This window comes from Eleginops maclovinus, chromosome 5 (assembly GCF_036324505.1).
Source record: "Eleginops maclovinus isolate JMC-PN-2008 ecotype Puerto Natales chromosome 5, JC_Emac_rtc_rv5, whole genome shotgun sequence".
NCBI lineage: Eukaryota > Metazoa > Chordata > Actinopteri > Perciformes > Eleginopidae > Eleginops > Eleginops maclovinus.
In genome coordinates, this window is record NC_086353.1 from 16,862,333 (window position 1) to 16,883,356 (window position 21,024).

The following is a 21,024-nucleotide window of genomic DNA, read 5'->3' on the forward strand; positions in this document are numbered from 1 at the left end:
ATAATGATGGCGAGTATGATATTGATAAGGATGAGTTTTTAGGACGCTATTAATAATTAACACTGGAAGAGGTTGAACCAAAGCAGAACTAGACATTTAGTGTGGTTGACTAATTCAAACTACTTCATACGGAATAATAACAATATTATAATTGAGTATAAGACTGAATGAATGACAATTTAAAAACAATCAGGGATGATGTTTAATTTCCAGACAATTAAGAATATATTTAAACTAAATTTCTTTAGATGTACACACTTAGTTTGAGCCCTCAGATGGTTATTTTCTGCCTCACCACCTGGAGGCGCTCTTTTACAACACTTTCCCTTAATATTATGCCACAACGCACACACAATATGTTATATTCCACACCATTTATTCACGTTTTTTGCATCAAAAATCATATGAAAAGTTTGTCAACGAAAACAACTCTATCACTGATGTCATAGGATCAGTATTCACAGTATACAAAAAACAGTTTGGCATGATATCCCTCTCTGAACAAGTCACGGTAAACATTGCATGATTGACTCTAATTAAACGCATGGTCCAGCTTAAGGTGTACGATATAAAGGCATTTACATATTTTGGCAAATATGACTGGGATTGTCTCTTGAATTGAATTCAATATAAAACGTCACGAAAATAAATATACTATGATATATATTTTGCAACATTATTAATCCAAATGGTTTACCTATTCTTACCTTTACACTATGTGGAGCACAAACTGGCACAAAGACTCTTATATAAATAAAAATGTAATGTTGTTTTCTAAGCTATACATTGAAATCTATTCAACAAATACAACAAACCTGAGAATCAGTCTTAGAGTTTTAAACTGAGTAAACTGAGAAACATTTCTTGCCACATATTTCAAGTCATTTTACAGATGTAAATGTATAATTGTAGCTACAATTCAAACTCAGAAAATGGACTGAAAATGTCCATCAATAACAATAAAAACATTTTATCACACACAATCGAATAAAATAAGTTGTAAGAAAATGAATAACCAAAATAAAATCAGATTAAATATTGTAACCTCACTTTACTTTACACATCAGGTATGTACAAATTTGAGAGCCCATTTGGGGCTGGGTTCGTCAGTGCCATCGAACATATTTAGACATTCCTTCTCCCAAAATATCAAAACCATTGCAATTGTCCACTTCCTCTAACTTCCATGTGTCCCATTTGCTCTGCAACACACATACACAAATCCTTCCACTGTGAGACGTCACTGTGCAGCGGCGGGTTCAGAAAGTAAGCCCGACAGACCGTCCTCTGCCAGCTGGGACAGGTACTTCTGTGAAACAGAGGAGAAAAAGAAAAAGATTACAATCCCAAATAAATATACAGTACATAAAACATTCTGCTAACACTATGTTAATGTTTTCCCCAAAGTACATCCAAGACAAAGACACCTATAATGATGAATTGCTGCAGCTCCACAGGGATGAAATATGAAAATCAGCGTCTTGCTAAATATCAGCTTTGTAGTTTGACAAACCAGGCGATCTTATTGGACACCAGCATGTTGTATTTTAATAACAACACACAACACAACAATGTAGTAACACATTTGAATCTTTAAAATTAAGTTACCAATAAAAAATCAGCAGTTACCAGTTAATAAAACTTGACTCAAATATCTGAGAACAGGAGCCTCGATTTATCGGTGGCGGTCTTTATTTGTTCTCATTCTTTTTAAAATTTTTTACAGCAGTTAAATATTTTGGTGAAAAGTTGTTCTTTATGATGTGCTGGGGTTTAAACTTAAGTAATAATAATGTATACAAGAATGTACAGTTAATTAAGAAGTTTAAGAAGTCTTTACATGAGTAAAGTAAAACAATAATCATACTCTAAAAAATCATGTAAAACTATTTAATAGCAGAACACAAATGGAGAGTTTTGACGGACAGCACAACTGGTTAAAACATTTTTTTCCTCTAGGAATGTAATCCATCAAAGGTTTGAATCCCTGCTTCTCCGGCTTGCCTCAGCTGTGCCGCTGGGACGAGAAATGCAAGAAGGCTCAGTGCTGAGTAATCAGAAACTTAATACAGTTTCAAGTTTACATGCAATGTGTATGTTCGTTATGTGTATGTTCTATTTTGTGTGCCCATCCTAATGCATTTAAGCATTTTCTTTTGGATTAATCCGGTAATTATATTATCAATTAATGTTTTGGTTTATAAAATGTAACTGATTTTTTTTGTTGATTTAAAGAGTCAATCAATTATCAAAACTTACATTATCAGTTGCTTTGTATATTCATTGTCTTTTGCACTGGAGTTTTAAAAAAAAAAAAACATATTTGATTTAAGTAAGATTTATCCCCAAAATGGGACGATTGTAAGAAAGAAAAGAAAAGCAAATAATGTAACATGTGCATATGCTGCATGTATGTGAAGTAATAACTCAGCAACTCAACAACAGGTGGTGTAATCTTTTGCAATCTTGTGAATTTTGCTACTAGACCACACTGACTCTGGACCACACCAGCAGTGCCCCAGTACAGTGTGGGCATACATACTTTCATTTCTGCTGACACTAACTCTTGCTGGTATAAAAGGTGTGACAGCATATGCACAGAAAATATACAACATATCTACATAAACACAATATGCTTGCTCGTATAATTCATGGACATTTTATTCATCATCTGAGTGCAGTGTGTACCTGTAGGTTCCTGTAGTGCACGGTGCTGCGGCAGTGTGTACTCTTGGCCGTCTCCTCACTGTTATAGAACATTTCACAGAGTTTACAGTAGAAGCCGGTCCTCGGCACGATGAACTCCACTCCTGTTGGACAGCAATCACAACTATAAGCTTCGTCTGACTGCATCAGTGTTTTGAAATTTAAATGATATATTAAAATAGTGCTTTGCAACGGCAACATACAGGGATTATGCGGGTAAAGTTACATTTTTGAACTTTTAAAAACCTTTTTAAGATCATGGAGATTGACATTTCATACAAATTTGTATGTTGTATACTGGCAGAAGTAAAATGGAAAATAGTCACCTTTGACAGAAAATGTATCCTAGAATTATTCAAGTACTTGAATTTATTAACATGTTTAAATAATACAAAAGTAAAATACAACCGCAATCTAAGTCTAAATCTAGTTTAATAAATCTTATGAACAGCTTGCCTAGCATAAAAAATGCGCTTCACGGATGTGTTTAAGTAAATACTCTACTAATAATAATCATAATCATAGCAAGAAAAATAAAATGGGATGACCAACTTCATTATTTTTAGTTAACAAAACTATAAACGAATAAAATCGTACTCGAGAAACAATATTAGACCTTTCGATGACTTTTTTAGACAATTTAATTTAAAACTTTTGAAGGATCATGGAAACCTTGAACAAAGAGAAAAGACTAATTTGATTGTTTATCGTCAAAAAAAGAAAGGATATAAATCTCTTACTTAACACTTAATATTTCGGTCAAACTATAATGTTATATAAAGCATGTAATTTTTACGCTTCGAAAAAATCACTGTTCGAGCACCAAGGTCTATTTGAACAACACCTATCTGACTGTGACAGTAAGAAAAACTAAAACAAAATGGCAACCGGATGAATCATATTTGTAAAATGTGTCTCAGGCGTGCTGTCCATAGACACAGTCTCTTCACACACAAACAGAAACAGCCGTGTTCGTGAGTTTGCACTGCAGTCTACTGCTGATACTTGGCTCCACGGTTTATGTAAGTCTCCATGCAGCAGGCCCAACGCTGGCCGAGTCATTCTAGCCCTAATGATAATATAAATACTCATCTCTCAGGGGTGTATTTCACAAACTGCTCACGGAAATAGGTCAGCAAGTGTCCAAGCAATTCCAGTCAATTATAGTGTTAATGCAACAGGTTGTCAGTGCACTTATTAGTGGCCGACATGATAAGACTTTATCTTTAGGACTTAAACCAAAAGACTCAATGTACTTGTCTCTGTGACAATGAGTAAATATAGACCTAGGGATAGAAATCTGAGACCTTAAACTTGATATTTCTGACAGATTAAATAAAGTCCCCAAGGATTTCCAATCAAGTGCATATTGTTCTCATTTTCAGTGTATTTTAAATCATTCAAGCTCAAAGCAAAGGGGTTTTAAAACTTGTGCTTACCCAAAGGGATGCTTTGTTCACTGACAGCTTTGTCTTGCTCACGAGACGGCGAGAGGGCCTCAATCTCTGGAAAAGGCATATTAATTATGAGAATGGCAGGAGGCACAAAACATCACAAATTGTGCTTTTTGGGGGCTTGATCAGAGAGAGATCACAGTATACAGCACCATGTTTAACCTCTAGGTTACGCAACGCAGTATGGGACTCACAAATCCAATTTTCCTGATAAAAAAAAAAATCTATTTTCTCACATCCCTTACGTTATAATCCTTTTTTTCCATCACAGTGCTATATTTTTATCTTATCATACAGCTTATGCTTTTATAGCGACAAGTGCTTTTTATTAATGATGACCCGTTCTTCTGTACAGTATTGTTTGGTTGAGCCTCTGTTGACCTAAACTATTTCCTTTGGAAATAAAAGAAAACACATAACTCCTGTTGGAAATGTATATATTCTATAGCTGTGATAATAACCGCAGACTAGTTTGTGAACTAGAGATGATACTTAAATGGTTAATAGTTGGGCAAAACAGTTTATGTGGAAGATTGATTAATTATTTGACTAACTCTCTCCTATTTAGATGAACTCTAATCCCGTAGGATGCCTAAAACTGATCACTGCATCTCACTCTGTTCTGATGTAAACATTTGGCTTCTCCTTTCTGAAAAGTACCTTTTTTATGAATGCGATCCTTGTGATGAACTCCATTATTGATTGTTTCTGGGACCTGTCCTACTTCCACGTTTTTGCCATCGTCTGATACGTAAATGTGGTTATCCATTAGCCGCTCTGAAGGCCCACTGCGGGTCACTTTGTCCTCTAAACACGTCTCCTCCAGGGCAGCCTTGAACTCCTCACTGGGGAACTCACTGAGGTCAGTGGCTGGTGGCTCAGGAGTCGCTGCAATGAACATCTGCTCCTCAGGACCGCTTGCAGTTACAACATTCCCTGGCTTACATTCGTTTACAGATGTTTCTTCTGGGTCTCCAATATCCCTGCTAGATTTTTCCTGCACCTCCAACAAGGAGGAGATAGGGGGTGATACACACTCCTCGGCTGCTTCTTCACCTACAGGCTCTTGGGGGCGGGATACAAACTCTTCCAGCTCGGGAAGGTCGGGCTCAACTATGGAATCTTCTTCGTCCCCCACTTCATCTACAGTGACCAGTTCCTCCATGTTCTTAGGATACCAGCAATCTCCATCAGTGTCATCTCCACTTTCCCACTCCTTCACCTTAGAAAATGGATCAAGAAAAGAGTTTTTAATACTTCTATTCCAACTTAAGTAGTATTCACCTTCAAATAGCGGCATGGATGAGTTTGAATGTGAAATAAATCAAATCATAAATCCTAAGGCTCACTTACAGTGTCTCTTTCTTTCTTACATTCTATCTTCTCTTTTGGCATATCAATTGGCTGAGGTGAAACAGATTTCTCTTTTGACTGGCGTTCCTGGAAAAAGAAATGATTAAGAAGTTAGAAGGATTTGCAATGGGAAGCAGTTTTACATACAACACTGATATGAATTCTAAAAGTTACTCACAGTATTTTCAGTAGCATTTTCTTTATCGTGTTTGTCTGCATTAGTGTGCTTCCTGCTTGTCTTTTTGCCCCTGCCCCTGTCTGGTGAACCCTGCCTCTTGTCCTCTAGTGTTCTGCGAAGTGGCTCCTCAGTTATCTCAAACTCAGAATGCCTCAATCTATTATGGTAGTCGCCTCCATCCCTCCTCTTGGGCTTTGTGTCGTGCCTCTGGTATGGCGGTCTAGGCGGCTTGTCTGACTTGTACATTTGTTCCTTCATGTAGAAGTCATCCTCCATGTTCCTGTATGAGTTGAAAGACATGCCTTGAGGGCTGCCTCGCAGTTGCCAGTCTCTGTTGCCCCTGATCCCTTCACCTCCACCTCCTCCTCCTCCTCCCCCTCCTCGCTCATCTGCAGATCTCGAGCTGATATGATCCGAGCGTTTCTGGTAAACCTTCCGGCGATCGGCTGCTCGTCCACAAGCCCGATCGTCATCCACGCTGCCCCCATTTCTCCATGGCTCGTCCCTCTCCCTGTCGTCCTCACCCCTTCTCAAGTGTGATGACCGATCCCAGGAACCCTGACGAGGGCCCAGGTCATTACTGCCTCTCTCCGGACCCCTACATGATGCGCCCTGGGGGCTGTGGGCTGAGCTGCATGATGTAAAACTTGGGCTGTGGGAATGAGGGCTGAGGGAGCGGCTGATGGGGCTGCGGGAACGCGCTCTCTCTGGCATGTAGCTGCTAGGAGATGATGGAAAGATTACATGGAGAAATCCCCATAATCTGCATTTTGCATAGCTTTATATAGCTGTTTATATATGTATACATACACTGACTAATCTTACATTATCATAGTATTCAAAGTATTCAAAATTAAGAGTAGAAAGAAGTGGCCTTACTGTTCATGTTCCTTCACGTCATCCCTTCCCCGGTGAGAGGTGATGTCGTGGATGATTGATTGAACATCTTTACCTGGTTTCTAAACAGAAAAGAAAAGCCTAATGTTTACAAATTATTATTTGGCTTACGCAGCCTTTCACTTGCTGTTTACTTTGTTATTTAGTCTTACCTTGAGTTGCAGCTCCTTGTACCTCTTACTCATTCGTATGAGAAGTTTTTGATTGTTAATCGTAGCTGGAGTAAGTTGGTAGTATTGAACCATGGCCTGAGCGGCTTCAACATACGCCATCTCAAGAAAAGCCTGAGGGGAGAACAGAAAATTGCTGTCAAAAAAGAATCCCCTTCCTTCAGTTATATACAGGTCAAAAAAAAGGTCACAAGCCTGTGGGGGCAGTGCTATGATCTGGGGTTGGTGCAGTTGGTCTGTTCTAGGTTCAGCAACGTTATGTGCCCAAAGAATGAGGTCAGCTGACTACCTGAATATACTGATAATGATCAGGTTATTCCATCAATGGATTCTTCCCTGATGGCATGGGCATGTTCCAAGATGAAAATGCCACAGCGAATGCGTGCCGTAATCAAAGCTAAAGGCGGTCCAACGAATATTAGAATGCGTGACCCTTTGTTTTGGCCAGGCAGTGTAGTTTCCCCTTGTACAAACATAGTTAATATCTTGGATGTCAGACTGGATTCAAGGTAATGTTTAAAAACCATCGTCACAAGTTATCACATTTCCACACTATAATAAATCACCAGAACAGTTGCTTAAGTGCCTGTAACCAATACCACAATTTTAGTGTGAAAGGTTTAAATATGATAGGGGTGATATTAATGACGTGGCAGCAATCTGAGTGAGCTGTCATGTACTGGTAGTTAAAAATCCAGTAAGAATCTATGATATCACAAAACAGCTGCAGCAGAAAAAACTGTTGCTAATCATAAAAATGCACATTGATAATTTGTTTATTGACACATTTCTTTCCAATATTTTTTTTTTGCAGCATAATCTAAGTTTTTAACTTGTCAGAAGAGAAATACAGCTCCGGAAAAAAATAAGAGACCACTTCAGCATTATCAGTTTCTTCGGTTTTACTATTTATAGGTATGTCTTTGAGTTAAATTATTATTGTTATTATTATTATTATTTTGTAATGTATTCTATAAACTACTGACAACATTTCTCTGTGTTGGAGTTCAACAGACACTGGAATGGCTGCCATACATGTAGACATAAAGATTTAAGAAAACTGTGGAGTGGTCTCTTATTTTTTTCCGGAGCTTTATGTTGAGGCCGTGAGAGGGAAATGAAAAAAAGAAAATTCTTAGGACAGGATTATGTGGACAAAAATAATTTGGAAAACCTACAATTATTTATTGGTTTATAAGAATAACAAATGACCAATGAATATTAATGTTCTTGTACCTGGTGGGTGGAGCGCATGAGGATGTAGTTGGTGACTTTACCAAAGGGTATTCCCAGGTGGATGACATCATTCTCAGTGCAGCTGCCTTCAGGGAGGTTGCAGATGTGAACCACCCGCCCTACTGTGGCCTTTATGGGTAGAAATGGCTGCTATTAATTCAACATTTACAACCAGGTACAATAAATATCACACTGATCTTTGAAAAAACAAATTATTGAACATCTGAAAATAACTGCACACCATTTAAAGCTGAACAAGACAGAACTGCTTTTCATTCCAGGGAAGGATTTTACCTTCCACAACCAGACTACCAACATCAGCATTTCTGTTGTTTCCCCGGCTCACACTGCAAAGAATCTGGGTGTGACACACGCTAACATCGCTGCTACAACCCGCTCCTGCAGATACTCTCTCTACAACATCAGGAGGATACATCTCCTACTAACCCAGAAGGCAACACAGGTCCTGGTCCAGGCTCTTGTCACGTCACGCTTTGATTACTGCAACTCCCTCCTGGCTGGTCTACAGGCAAGTGCCATTTGACCCCCGCAGCTAATCCAGCATACAGCAGCCAGACAGGTCCTTAACCTACCTAAATTCTCTCATACATACTGGCCAGTCCCTGCTCTTTTACCGAGTGGGACGCAGGTACCCCTCAAGAAAACATGTCTGTTTGCTATACTGGCCTCAATATGGTCAAACACTATTGCATTTTTTGGGCATGTATTTGAAAGTATGAGCTAAATACAGTGTAATGTAATGAGTGAAAGGTGGATGCTAATGTCCATTACCTGCCCCTTCCGGCCCTCACCCTTTCCTCCAAATATGGTGACTTCTGGCTCAGAAAAAACAAAACAATATGACAACAGCCATCTCAAACTGGAGGCTTCAAAACAGAGGCCCACAAACCAATGGGTGACTTCCCAGTGACTACATCCACTTCTTATTAAGGCTAATACTTTACGGATAAGAAAAACACACACGTAAAATTGTATATGTGGTTTTTTAAAAATTTGTAGCACATCAGAATTATCAGACGGTGAGAAACCAATCTGTCTAACATCAATGTAATACTATCACACAGTATGTCATGTCATTTTCCCTCCTTGATGCAACCCATCTCATTCCATCTATTAATAGTTCCTTGGCAGTAGTGCAGTGGCGATAATGGAAGTCTACTTGTTTGGATTTAGAGACTTGTCAGCTGACAGGCCCCAGACATTTCACACATTTGATACAAATCCCTCATAGCTGCCAACTATAGCGACCCTCATAGCTGTTTTAACTAAAAGGAGAGTGACTAAATGAGCACTAAATTACATTTTTCTTCGTGGAAACACACGCTGCAGAGAGACAAACAATTTATGGTGAAACGGATAAAGACCCAATTGGATATATTTACGTTATATCACTATTTATGCCTTACTTTAGTTACTCTTAAACTATATTTTAAGGCCGAAAATGTTAACATTTTATAATCTTACTTTCCTTCACATTTAGATTGTTTATTATTTAACAATCCCTTTACCCTGCTCACGTTGCAGGGCAAAACTGAATCGTTTTTCAATTTATGTACGTTAAAAGTTATAAAGGTAATATATAATGTAGAGACCTAAATGGTAGGGACTGTGGATGTTGTAGAGAAGACTGAGCTCCATCATGCATTGTAGGCAACCTACTAGTATTTGTTTTAACTCCCCTATTAGTTTCGCTAAAATAATTTACCTACAACGTTGTTAACATTAGAAATGCAAAGACAAGTACCACCTGCTGATATAAAATATCTATTTTTAATTATCATCTAACTAGCCGTTGTGCATACCGCTTGACACTTTGTGTTCCTCTAACATCATAGCTATAAGAGGATGTAAATTCAGCCTGTCATGTCTTGGAGTCTTATTTCTGCAACCATTGTGCTGCAACTGCAAGTTTTGCAGTGCCCCTCCTCCTCCTCTGCTTCCTGCTTCTCCAGCTCACAGACCTGATGGACAGTTCCATGTGTGGGACAGAGTGGGGTCCTAATTCCACCCTGGACCAGCAACCAGAGTGTCTGTTTTTACAGGGAATTTGTTCAGGGAAAACTCAACACCAACATAAACTTCACACTGGATCCAATAGCTGTAAAGTGTTGAATGTAAAAAGGGGAGGAGAAACCTCTACAACCTCAAAGTCACTTTACTACGCATGTTGAAACATAATCAGTGTGTCAGTATTCAAAACATACATGAAGCGCTGATCACATATAGTCTATAAATAGTCTATATTTCATGTCAGAGAAACCTGATAACTGACGACTCAGACTTGTATTTAAAAGGTTACTTTGGGCACAAGTACGCAAAAATGCCCATTTGTTTTGGATGTGAACTTACATTAACTAAGAACGTTTTGGGATGAAGAGTTTGAGGGCCTTAATGAAGTGGTTTGCCAAAATTTCACAAAGGACACTAAGGTGGCACTCCTGGGTGTAATATAAGGAAATATCTTTTGCAAATATTGCTATTGCTAAGTGGCTTAAACCAGACCCCTTCAACATACAATTTATTTAACACGTTTCCAGGTTCTCCTTGAATCCAGACATAATTATTTCTTTAAATATGGAGTGCAGTAATTACTGTGCTGATCCAAGAAGTTGATTTCCCCACACTTTATGAACTATTCCAGTGTCTCAACTTCATAATTGAGGTGTATCTAGCGGCAGTGGCCTGCACATTCACACGCTTACGTATGGGAAACACCCTCCATTTCCCCCATTTCTTTGTCAATATAAACAACTTTTTTTAATACACTTAAAAAACTCAAATGTATGTTGTAATTTATTTACATTTCTATTCTTTCCTTTAATGTTATCTCTCTTTATATCGGCTTTGTAGATACAGCAAAATGGAAATGTAAAAAAAATGGTGACAACAGATTGAATATATTCTTATATATATATATAAAACTTTAACATGTTTTAAAATAAAAAAAGCTAATAAATAAAAAATACTTTTGGCCAATTTCACAAGACTTACACATATGATAGTCAGGGTTTTGGGAGGTTCATTTTTTTTTTTTTTTACATAAATCGTGGAAAGCCATATTGCTATTCAACCACATTACAACCCGATCAAAACGTGATCTGCATGAGCCAGATAATTGAATTACTGAGCCATAAATTAATAGCTTCTGGCAAGCAAGCTTCAGATGAGGAGAGTGATAATTCCATTAGTGCTCTGTGCCACGACCAAGAACACACAAAGGTCAGTGCAGGTTGGGCTCAATAAACACATCCAGAAATAGGCTGTTTATGACTTCTGAATATTAGAGACAATAAGAGGCTCCTGACGGCACTCACTTATGTTGGACCTGTAAAATGTCGTCTGTGTCTGAAAGCTCAGACTGTTTGAACATAGTCAAGGTCGGCTGAGGTGTTAAACGGAAGCGGTTTCTGTTAACAGAGGCCAAACTGCCTACCCGCAAGGAGGCCCTACACACTCTGCAGGGGTCACTATAAATGATTTATATTGCAGTGCAGACTTTTTTCAATAAACATTTTTGGTTGAAACGCCTTATCAAAAAAATCACACATATAAAACTGGTTATAATTTAAAACATCTAAAAACAGCTACAGAAATAAATAAATAAGAAAAACACAGTCTGTCACACTGAGGCCAATGTAAAGACATTTTAATCGAGCTTGAATTTTAAGTTAAAGTGGCCCAACATTTACTTTTTCTTAAAAGTGAAAATAAAGTGAATGTTGATTGCACAATGAAAAAGTTGGTAAATAATGACACAATAAGCACTTAGTTTGGTTCCCTGCATACTTCTAAATAATACCACGAGTGTTTAACTATCTTTATCAATGAAGATGGATTGTTAAGGTGTTTCTTGCTTTACACAGTAGTCACATCCACTGTCGGGACCTTACTCTTAATTCATCAACATTATTCCTTTTAAGTGCAATTGTGATAACTGTGGACTGAGTCTGAAAGTTGTCTGTTTGTACTTTAACATTGAGTGAAATATATGTTGTTCATTTAACATTTAACATGTTGGCTTCCTCACATACTTAAATTTTACATTTTAGTTCTCCTTGTAAAAATCCATGAAATGTTACTTTTTTGTATTTCTGCAGAAATCTACTACACACTACAGTCAATAAAGGTAAAGCTCTCAACACCATGTCATACGGAACTACAGCCAAATGGTGTAAAGGATAACAACCATATCTCAATGCAGTGCTTTACTCGAACACTGACAGCGTGTTGACTGACATTAGCTGGAATCTCTACTAAAGACGTGTGTTTATTTGTACAAAGTAAGATCCATGTTGGAGGATCCAGGGAGATAGTCAGTCTGGTTTCACAGTTTCGCCCCACGTTCCTGTGCAGGCTGCTCACACGCCAATGCCTCGGATCGCTTTACTGGTCTCTCACCAGTCTGAAATGTTACACCGCTGCCTTGGGGTGTGACCCATGGGTCTTAAGGTCTGTGCTCCTCACAGCAGTTAGCTTAATCCCTTGTTTATCTCAGCTTGAGTTCCCTTATCACGTGAAGCTACTGTGTTATTTCAAGGTGGGCTGCTGGAAACTCCGGTCGTCGGCCGTTGTGCATGTGGTATGTTTGTATGGGCGAGCTTCTCCATACAGATGTGGATTCTGGAAGTATCTATATTTTCATTACAGACAACCGATTTATCATTTTCAATGAAAAGTATGTTTTAAGTTTTCAATTAAATATCCCAAAATACACGCATTAAGCCTTGGAAAAAACTTGACATATTAAAACTGCATGTGGTTGTGTGTGTGCATTTGTGCTTTGTGTTCACCACAGGGCTTTAAAGCCAGTAAATCCCCACCTGTTCTGCTTCGACAGGTGTGTGTTTATAGCAACCAACATTAGCTCATGTAGCACAGCCTTCAAATATTTCCCCCATACAATAAAAACCCTTTGTCATTAACCAACCTTTGAGTCATATGACTTTCACATTACTGATTTTAGGCTCCTTCTAAATTGGCTCCCCTGACGATGAGGAGAAGAACAAATGGCTGATTGGAAGAAAAAAAAAACTCATGCATGTTTGTGGGAACGGAAGATCTGGTTTTACAGTGGAAGCGAGGTTGTTTAATAACATGCAACTCTTTATTCTCAGATCTTAAACTCTTTCTCTTTCTTAACTAGCCCTGTGCATTTTAATAATTCTCTTTACTATAATTATATGTTGGTACTATAAACTACTATCTTTTTATTTTAGTTTCTTATGTCATATATATAAATGCATGTAATATGTATGTACAATATTCTATGTAGTTTACAACATTGAAATTGTAAACATTGTTCATACTGTGAGTTTATAAAAACTCGAATGACTGTAAGGGATTGCTATATATTTTCAAGAAGTTCATAAAAAAACATTCATTGTATAAACTATGTATCTATGTTAAATATAAAACAAATCCCCGCTGCCGGAGCTCATTACCTCGCTCATTATCTGCACTGTGCTTTCCAAGAGACCTGCCTTTGTGTTGGTTGCTTATGAACAGCTGCTGGTTTTCAACTGAAGTCGAGATCCAAGACTTTTGGGCAGGAAAACTGAGGGGAGTGCTGGCATATAAACTCTAAGAAATACTGATATTTAATTTAATCCAAAGTAAAGTTGAGGCGATACCACATCTTCCTCTATAGTAAGCTTTTATTTCACATATGTATCATGGGCTTGATAATCATTAAGTTCACATTCAATTTCCAAGCGTAGTTTCCAGCCACCATTTTAATATAGAGTTGTCAAGCCCAGACAAAGCCTTCTGTTGGGCCCCAGCAGCTGTCAACAAGCGGATCTGGGTCCATTCATTAAGCCAAAACCTTGAGGTTCCTATCATCACACCTTATACACCATTTCAAGTATTTCAAAATATATGGAGGAAATGGAGAAACAAGTGCAGAATTTGATGCACTCTGATATGAAGACATAGTAACATATCGTCTTACTCTGCACTACACCAACCCTCCATCCCCCGATGTGTTATAAACTTCGTCATTCATTTTAAATGAAATATTAATCATTAATCATTTTGAACATTTCCATGAAACATGATATAATTGGGTATGGCTGGATTCATGTTGAAACATGATATAATTGGGTATGGCTGGATTCATGTTCAAGGATTACAGCTGTTTCTTATCACTAGCACTTTCTTCACTGTCAAAAAATGTGATTTATATGTCTAGGGCAAACTCTAACAATTCTGCAAAAAAACATACATTTGTCTGACCTTTGACTCTGGCTGATGCGAGGAAAATCCTGTGTCTGACGTGGGATAAGTCTTCATGGCTGCAGCGGGCAAGTATGATGCATTAGCTCCACCGGATACATCTGTTGAAACCATTAAATTCAAAATGGTCTGCATCAGTCGACCAAGTGCTGGATGAAGTTACATTTGTTGACTTCAAAGCTCTATTTAATAAATATTACCCACAAAGTGTATCATTTGAAATCCTTATTAGACACGGTTGCTTTGAATTTGTTCTATTTGTACTATTAAGGAACTACCAAGCACTAGGTTGGAATAACAGGACTCAAAACGTGCCTCGTAGCTAACAACTGTCTTTGAATATTTCTTTACTGTATGTAAGACTTGCATTTAACCCTAAACCTAATTGAATTTACTGTCATTTTAATGATATGGCCCATGCTGCTGGATATGTAAAGAAGTATGATGGGTAGTTTAAAAGAAGAAACAAATTGTTCTTCATGTTTACAGCTTTTGTTCAGCAATATTTCCAAACACTAAATTCTTAACAGAAATCAGAATCAACATTAGGTTACATGTGTACCAGTAACTATAGGTTCTGAGTGAAGAGACAAACTCCTACTAAAGGCTTCCCAAAACATTAGGTGTTCCTTCAAGCTGTTTGCAGCCAACTATAGGTAGTTTGTTAAAGTAATTATACATAAGGGAATCGAGGGGGCTATAGGGTTGACAGATTTTATCAATATGGAAGAGAACAGGTGTTCAATATGCTCTACACATGAGTCATCAGCTTTTACTGTAATATGTTAACCAAAAGGCAGTAACCCTCAAGTGCATAACGATTTGGTTTAGTGTTGTGGTGTACAATATTTTGGATACTTCAGAGCATACATCATTGTACCAAAATACACCGTGTCAAGTAATAAAAACATGCCGCCTCACGTAACTCTAGAAATACTCCCTGACCACCATCATTCACGTGTTTTCGCGATGAGAAACACTGTTAGCAAAAAGAGAAACATGTGGTGACGAATATTATATCCTACCTTGACTTGCAGAGGAGTAAACCATGGAGTTCGTCCCTCCGTTGTTCAGACCGCCATCAGAAGGCCTACCAACAGAGTAGTGAACAGCTCCAGCTGATACCACTGCGGAGCTGCAACAATCAGAGAAGGCTGATTTTAGCTGCCTCTCCCCTGCCTTGCGCACTCATATCTTGTGACAGAGCTCATATTCATAGAAAGATTAAGACTGCTACATATAGATCAAGGAAAAGCAAGATAGAATCATTTCCTAACACTTGCTAAAACAAACACATTTAAATAAAAGCAAGGGGGGAAAAGAAAAACACTTATTACTGTTTCAAAATCATTAAAAAAAAACGGGAAGCTATGTGAAGACACTTGCTTTGTCAACATTATTATGTTCCCAGTCAGGACTAAAAGCAACATTTTGCACCAACAACCAAAAACGCACCTTTCACTTGCGTACAAGGTTTGGTTCTGTAGGTGTAGTTTTCCCTTCACGTGCTGGTCCCAGTCCTAAAAAACACACCAATACACACACACACACACACACACACACACACACACACACACACACACAGTCTCAGACCACTTGGACACACTGGAAGCCCGCTGCTTGCCCTATAATGGTGTCTCTTACGTACCTGTTGTATAAGCTCATGGCTAAGCAATTACGTTTTTTGGAATTTATTTGTTAATTTATTTCTCTGCACAGCACTTTGGTCTGGAGTTTTTAAAGTGCTTTACAAATAAAGCTGTGTTGTATTGTAATTATAGAGACAACATCTTGGATTTACTTATTTACTAGCTGCCCTTCTAATCAAACATTTAGCTGTGGTATTAGATTAAGGCTGAAATGCCAGTTTCCTCCAAAGGACATTTACCATTGTCTATTTTAAAGGAAAGTGTGAGCTCGAAAACATACTTGCAGCTACAGTTATGTTTATAAAACAACCAACTCCTCATACTTTTTCACCCAAGCATTAACATGTCTATTGATTGGTCTACTCACCTTGAGGTTGTAGACCTTCTTGTCGCAGATGCTACACTGGTGTGGCAGTTGAGTGGGTGTGACGGCATGGTAATCATTGACTTGGTAAGGCTGAAGTGTCCTGGTACCTGACGATAGGGTTTCATCACTTCCATGCATGGGTTGGTACCCCCCAAATCCCTGTGTGCCACTTGCAGAAAAGGAGGAAACCCCACTAATGTGATTGAACTTGGGGTCAGGGGTGGGTTCCTCTGGGTTATACAGTTCCGTTCTGGACCGAATTGGCTGCCCAGCTGCTGTCCACATGTTGGCAGTGTTAGATACCATATCCACCTTTCCAGTGTGACTCAAGTTAGCCGGACCCTTCCATTGATCCTTAGAGTTATAAACATTCACCTTCTGCTCATTAACACCAAACCCAGTTTGTTGCCCCAGCATATCATGCCCATAGAAATCTCTCTGAAATCCAACATTGTTCATGTTTTTTGCCTGGGAGTTGATCACTGAGTATTGTCCATCACCAGCAGTGGCTGATGCTGTGGATGTCACCCCACCTAAGTTATACTGACAACGTCGGTCAGTATCAGAAGGGTAGGTTGAACCTGACGTTTTACCATACTCCGCACCTTGTTGGCCCACTGTTCCCCCTCCACCGGGATGGTTCAGTCTCACATTACCTGGATTTTGGTTGAATCCCCCGCCCACCAAGGCTCCCAAGCCTGAATTTGAAGAGGAGAAACCTAGCACCCCTGTGGGAAAGCCACCCTGAGGGTTTCCAACCATACTTGATGTCCGTAGCTGATTGAACAGGGGTTGGGACATGGCGACATTGGAAAGGACCTGATTGAGAACAGTAGCTGCAGCGGCTGAATTTCCTCCCTGAGCCAGTTTCAGGCGATGGAGGGTAAGCTGAGCCTGGAGCTGAGCAAGCTGGAGGCTAGCTGGTGTCAGGAGAAGCTGCTGGTTTTGCTGGTGAGGTCCCGAATGCACACCACCGGCCCCTACATGGAAACTCTTCTTTTCGCCGCTGTCCACGGGCAGTGCGTTGACGCTTTGAGAAAAAAAACAAAAAAACATCACAATTCACTCAATTTGTTACAACGTCAGAAAACAGTTGAAAATTCTGCCCACTTAGTTCATGTCTTTGAGCACAAACATGCTCTTGAATTGTCAATCAAACCATTTGGCTTCTGTTCATTCTTAATTTTAATTAAGAAGTGTGGAAAACAAGTTTGATATACCAAGCTAGTTTCATGAATCCAAAGAATGTAAACTGGAGAATTGAAATACAATGTCAGCAGGGTGGGACTGAGGTATTTGGGGCCAACAATGAAATACAAGTCATTTTATAACTGTTCTTTGAAAGGCCGCCAGAAACACGAGGCAGCAGGTAACCATCGAAGAAAACCCTATAGCTGCCTTCCCCACAAAGCTATCCCCCATACTTGATGTTGCTTATCATGTAAAGGCAACATCAAACTGCAAAAGATAATAATAAAATGATTGTTTCGCTTTCAGCTTTCAGCTAAGTCCACGCCGTTTGAAATCATTACACAATTTTAACACCATCATTGACTCGTAATTTGTAATTTATCACTAAACTACAGAATAAAATATATCACTGAAGACATTTTCTCAGTAAACTGCTTCCCTATTCTTGCTCACATTAGCTGTCAGAAAGTTCCTGTTCCCCAAATTCACAATTATGTTCCTCACAGCCACCATCTGCTAACAAGGCAACTCTTACAGGAGATCAACCAGCAGATGGACCGGCAGTTGGGAACAACCATCAGATGGCTGTCAGTGTTCCTGGGTTTAGGACAAACCAAAGGAAATGAACAGTGCCAAGAGGTATTACACAGCTGGTTGCTGTTTTCTAACCTTACAATGTGTTGGTTCATAACTAGCAAATGTATTTTTCTTTGGTTGTACGGCTGAAAACAGTACCTATGAAAGATGGTTATTTCAGCTGGTTAGGAGAGCAAATGTTCATTAATAATACTTGCAATGTGCCGAGAAGATTTAAAAGTGTAATAATTCCTATGTATGTACGCAACAAGCAACAGTATGTTAACCTCTGTTGACGTTGTGAGGGTTACATGCTGACAGTAAGAAGGCCATTAATGGCAACTTGGTAATATATGCAGGCATGAGAACCTGGGACGGTGTTTAAGTTTACAAAACTGACTTCCAAACCCAGTCTGTCTCATGGTTTCACAGATATGACTGTCTAGGTTAAAAATCTAGTTTAGTGAACTCCAAAAAACACAACTAATTTTAAAGCTGCTCCCTCAGACAATAGAGATAAGTTGACATTAGACATCTTAGATCAACTACCTGCAGGATAGTCTGAAAATACGCTCCCCTATCTCTCGGGCAGGTTTTAAACAACGGGTGGCAGAGGTTATTGTATTTTCTCTTGTCTTTTTGTCTGGTTTTGTAGGAAGGAATATTGTATGTATGTGAGTAATGTCTGCATGACCATTTAAAAAGAGATTTGATCTCAATTGTTTCATAATGTTAAATAAAGCTTAAACAAAAGTTAACTTTCTGTCAATTGCAATACAAACATAAGCTAGTGGGCTTTTATTCTGCAACAGTTATTGCTGCTTTCACTCTGGAAGTCTACCCATAAAGTCAAAGACATCTTCATTTATTCATCCAGGTATGTAACAACATTGCAAAATGATGAAACCAAACCAATTCTTGTAGATCAAATATAAGTTCAATTCATTAAAAAATATCAGAAGGATAGCTGCCCAGGCGCCGTACTACAACACAAAGTGCTAATAAATCCACTGAAACCACATCACCCACTGGTGCTGTGACCCTGTTTGACTGGCCTGTCCCTTTCTAGTGAATGCTGTCTAAACTTAGTCTACTTATCTATTCATCACATTATCTATGTAAAGCACTTGACACGGCTCTATCTAGAAACTCCTTCTACCAAACGTCAGCCGTGAAGTTGTGCATGCAGGGAGCTCGATGGACTGAATTATGGTGTTTGTTATAATGTTTACACAGATTTTTATTTAAAGGTTGTACTGCACATGCAGCAAAATGGCTTATAAGTATAAAAAAGTTCAAGGGACATTTTAACATGAAATTATGCAACTGAATCTTGTTGAGGATTATCACCTCCAGGTCTGTGTTCCTCCTGGCTTATGTAGTTGGGATGCGGTCATGCGATTACATTGCCACATCATAAACTCATCCTATTACAACCATGACTTATACTCTAAGCTATACAGATCCATAAACTCTGATGCTGTAGAAATATGGCCCCAAAATCCCACCCTTGAGATTGAATATAAAAACTTGACGAAGGAATGTTTAGACAGCTGAAAAATTGTAACGCCTAAATTGCCTTGCAGACATAATAACAGACATAATATTAACATGTTATATTTATTCATATGTTTTCCAGGTTGTGCGATTGCAGTTGATCCATATAACTCAACTTTACAATGTGATATAAGGGCTGGCAATTAAGGGATATCAAAGCAATTCTAAAACCTCAATAAAAGCAAATGAACCAAAATCAACTGATAAAGGATACAATATCAGCAGCTCGACATCAAAATGGTTTCTTTACAATAATACACATTTTCCTTTAGCATACTTGAACCACTTAAATGCATACTTTCTTTTATGGCTTACTACTGTTTTATTTATTCTATCAACTTCTGTATAAAAGAGACTCGAAGTCAGGCTGCTCAACACTTAAAGCTTACATACAAGTTATTTTACTTTGAAAAGACGGACAGCCCTTCAATTTTAAATAAAGTTAATGAAGATGCTGTATTCATATCAAATCTTACACTCTTATTATTTATCTAAAAAAACGTTTTAAAACCATTTTATAAATGTCATGTACTATTGTCCAACAAATTCCACACAACTTTATTCACTTAAATTGACACTAAAAACAGATCTAAAAGCTGAAAGCTGAACATACTTTAAAAAGCACTTTAAAGTACTGATGTTGGAGTTCTTTACCATCAGTGTTGCTAGGTTTGCACTTCTTCCTCTTGAGCCTTTGCTGAACTTTTTGGGCAATATTACAATAAAAGTTGTATTAGTAAACATTTTTGAACAACTTTAGTCAAAGTAATGTTCAATAAGATAAAGGGATTGCATAATGTAGGTGCTTTTGCAAGGTTTAGGTTAACATACAATAAAACACATTAAAATTGCATCCCACATTCTAACAAGTTACAAGTGTAATGAAGATTATTGACTCACTTTGGACAATTGACAATTCCAAGTTTCACGGCTGAATGTACACACTCTTAAGTGAGTAAGCACGCTGATGGACAGATACACTTACACCATTCTAGCTTATGACTCAGAGCTATAAATACAGGAAATGTCCTTTGCCTTCCTGACACACAGTGTCCTTAATAGACTAATAAGGACTCTTGGGCTACTGGCACAGTGTACTAAACACTTCAGACCAATCTTGTGATGAAGATAGACACTAGATGTGTCAAGGTGGATGGCGACAGAAGCCTGCTAATGAAATTCTGGAGTGAATTAGTGAAACTGTCTTAAATCTTATTTAGCAAATGTCCACAAAACCTGGACACATACGTTCTATAACTGCAGTGGAATTGAACTCTTTGAAAGAACATAATTACAAATAATGGCAAATTGATAAACTCAAGCGATTATGTAATTGGTAAAACCAAAAACAAGGAGTGTCATTTGGTGTCTACATTTGAACAGAGAGCAAAGAAATCACATGTCATTTAGGCATCATCTACTTTTTTTTACCATA

The 21,024-nt window shown here is 38.3% G+C and overlaps 1 protein-coding gene across 3 annotated transcripts in view; it reads right to left on the reverse strand.

Moving 5' to 3' along the window:
• Positions 1 to 355: 355 nt before the first annotated feature.
• Positions 356 to 21,024, reverse strand: part of rbm20 (RNA binding motif protein 20) — a 40,336-nt gene continuing 19,667 nt past the window's right edge. For 2 of the 3 annotated variants that reach the window (XM_063883974.1, XM_063883976.1), the window contains exons 2-14: positions 16,266 to 17,295; positions 15,705 to 15,769; positions 15,275 to 15,384; positions 14,250 to 14,350; positions 7,995 to 8,123; positions 6,741 to 6,872; positions 6,571 to 6,650; positions 5,692 to 6,412; positions 5,514 to 5,600; positions 4,821 to 5,382; positions 4,146 to 4,211; positions 2,689 to 2,810; positions 356 to 1,309 (exon numbers count right to left, since the gene is read on the reverse strand). In XM_063883974.1, coding sequence (XP_063740044.1) covers positions 1,241 to 1,309; positions 2,689 to 2,810; positions 4,146 to 4,211; positions 4,821 to 5,382; positions 5,514 to 5,600; positions 5,692 to 6,412; positions 6,571 to 6,650; positions 6,741 to 6,872; positions 7,995 to 8,123; positions 14,250 to 14,350; positions 15,275 to 15,384; positions 15,705 to 15,769; positions 16,266 to 17,295 — 3,274 coding nt within the window. In that variant the 3' untranslated portion in view covers positions 356 to 1,240. The remainder of the gene's footprint in view (positions 1,310 to 2,688; positions 2,811 to 4,145; positions 4,212 to 4,820; positions 5,383 to 5,513; positions 5,601 to 5,691; positions 6,413 to 6,570; positions 6,651 to 6,740; positions 6,873 to 7,994; positions 8,124 to 14,249; positions 14,351 to 15,274; positions 15,385 to 15,704; positions 15,770 to 16,265; positions 17,296 to 21,024) is intronic. The other variant, XM_063883975.1, reaches the window with a different exon arrangement.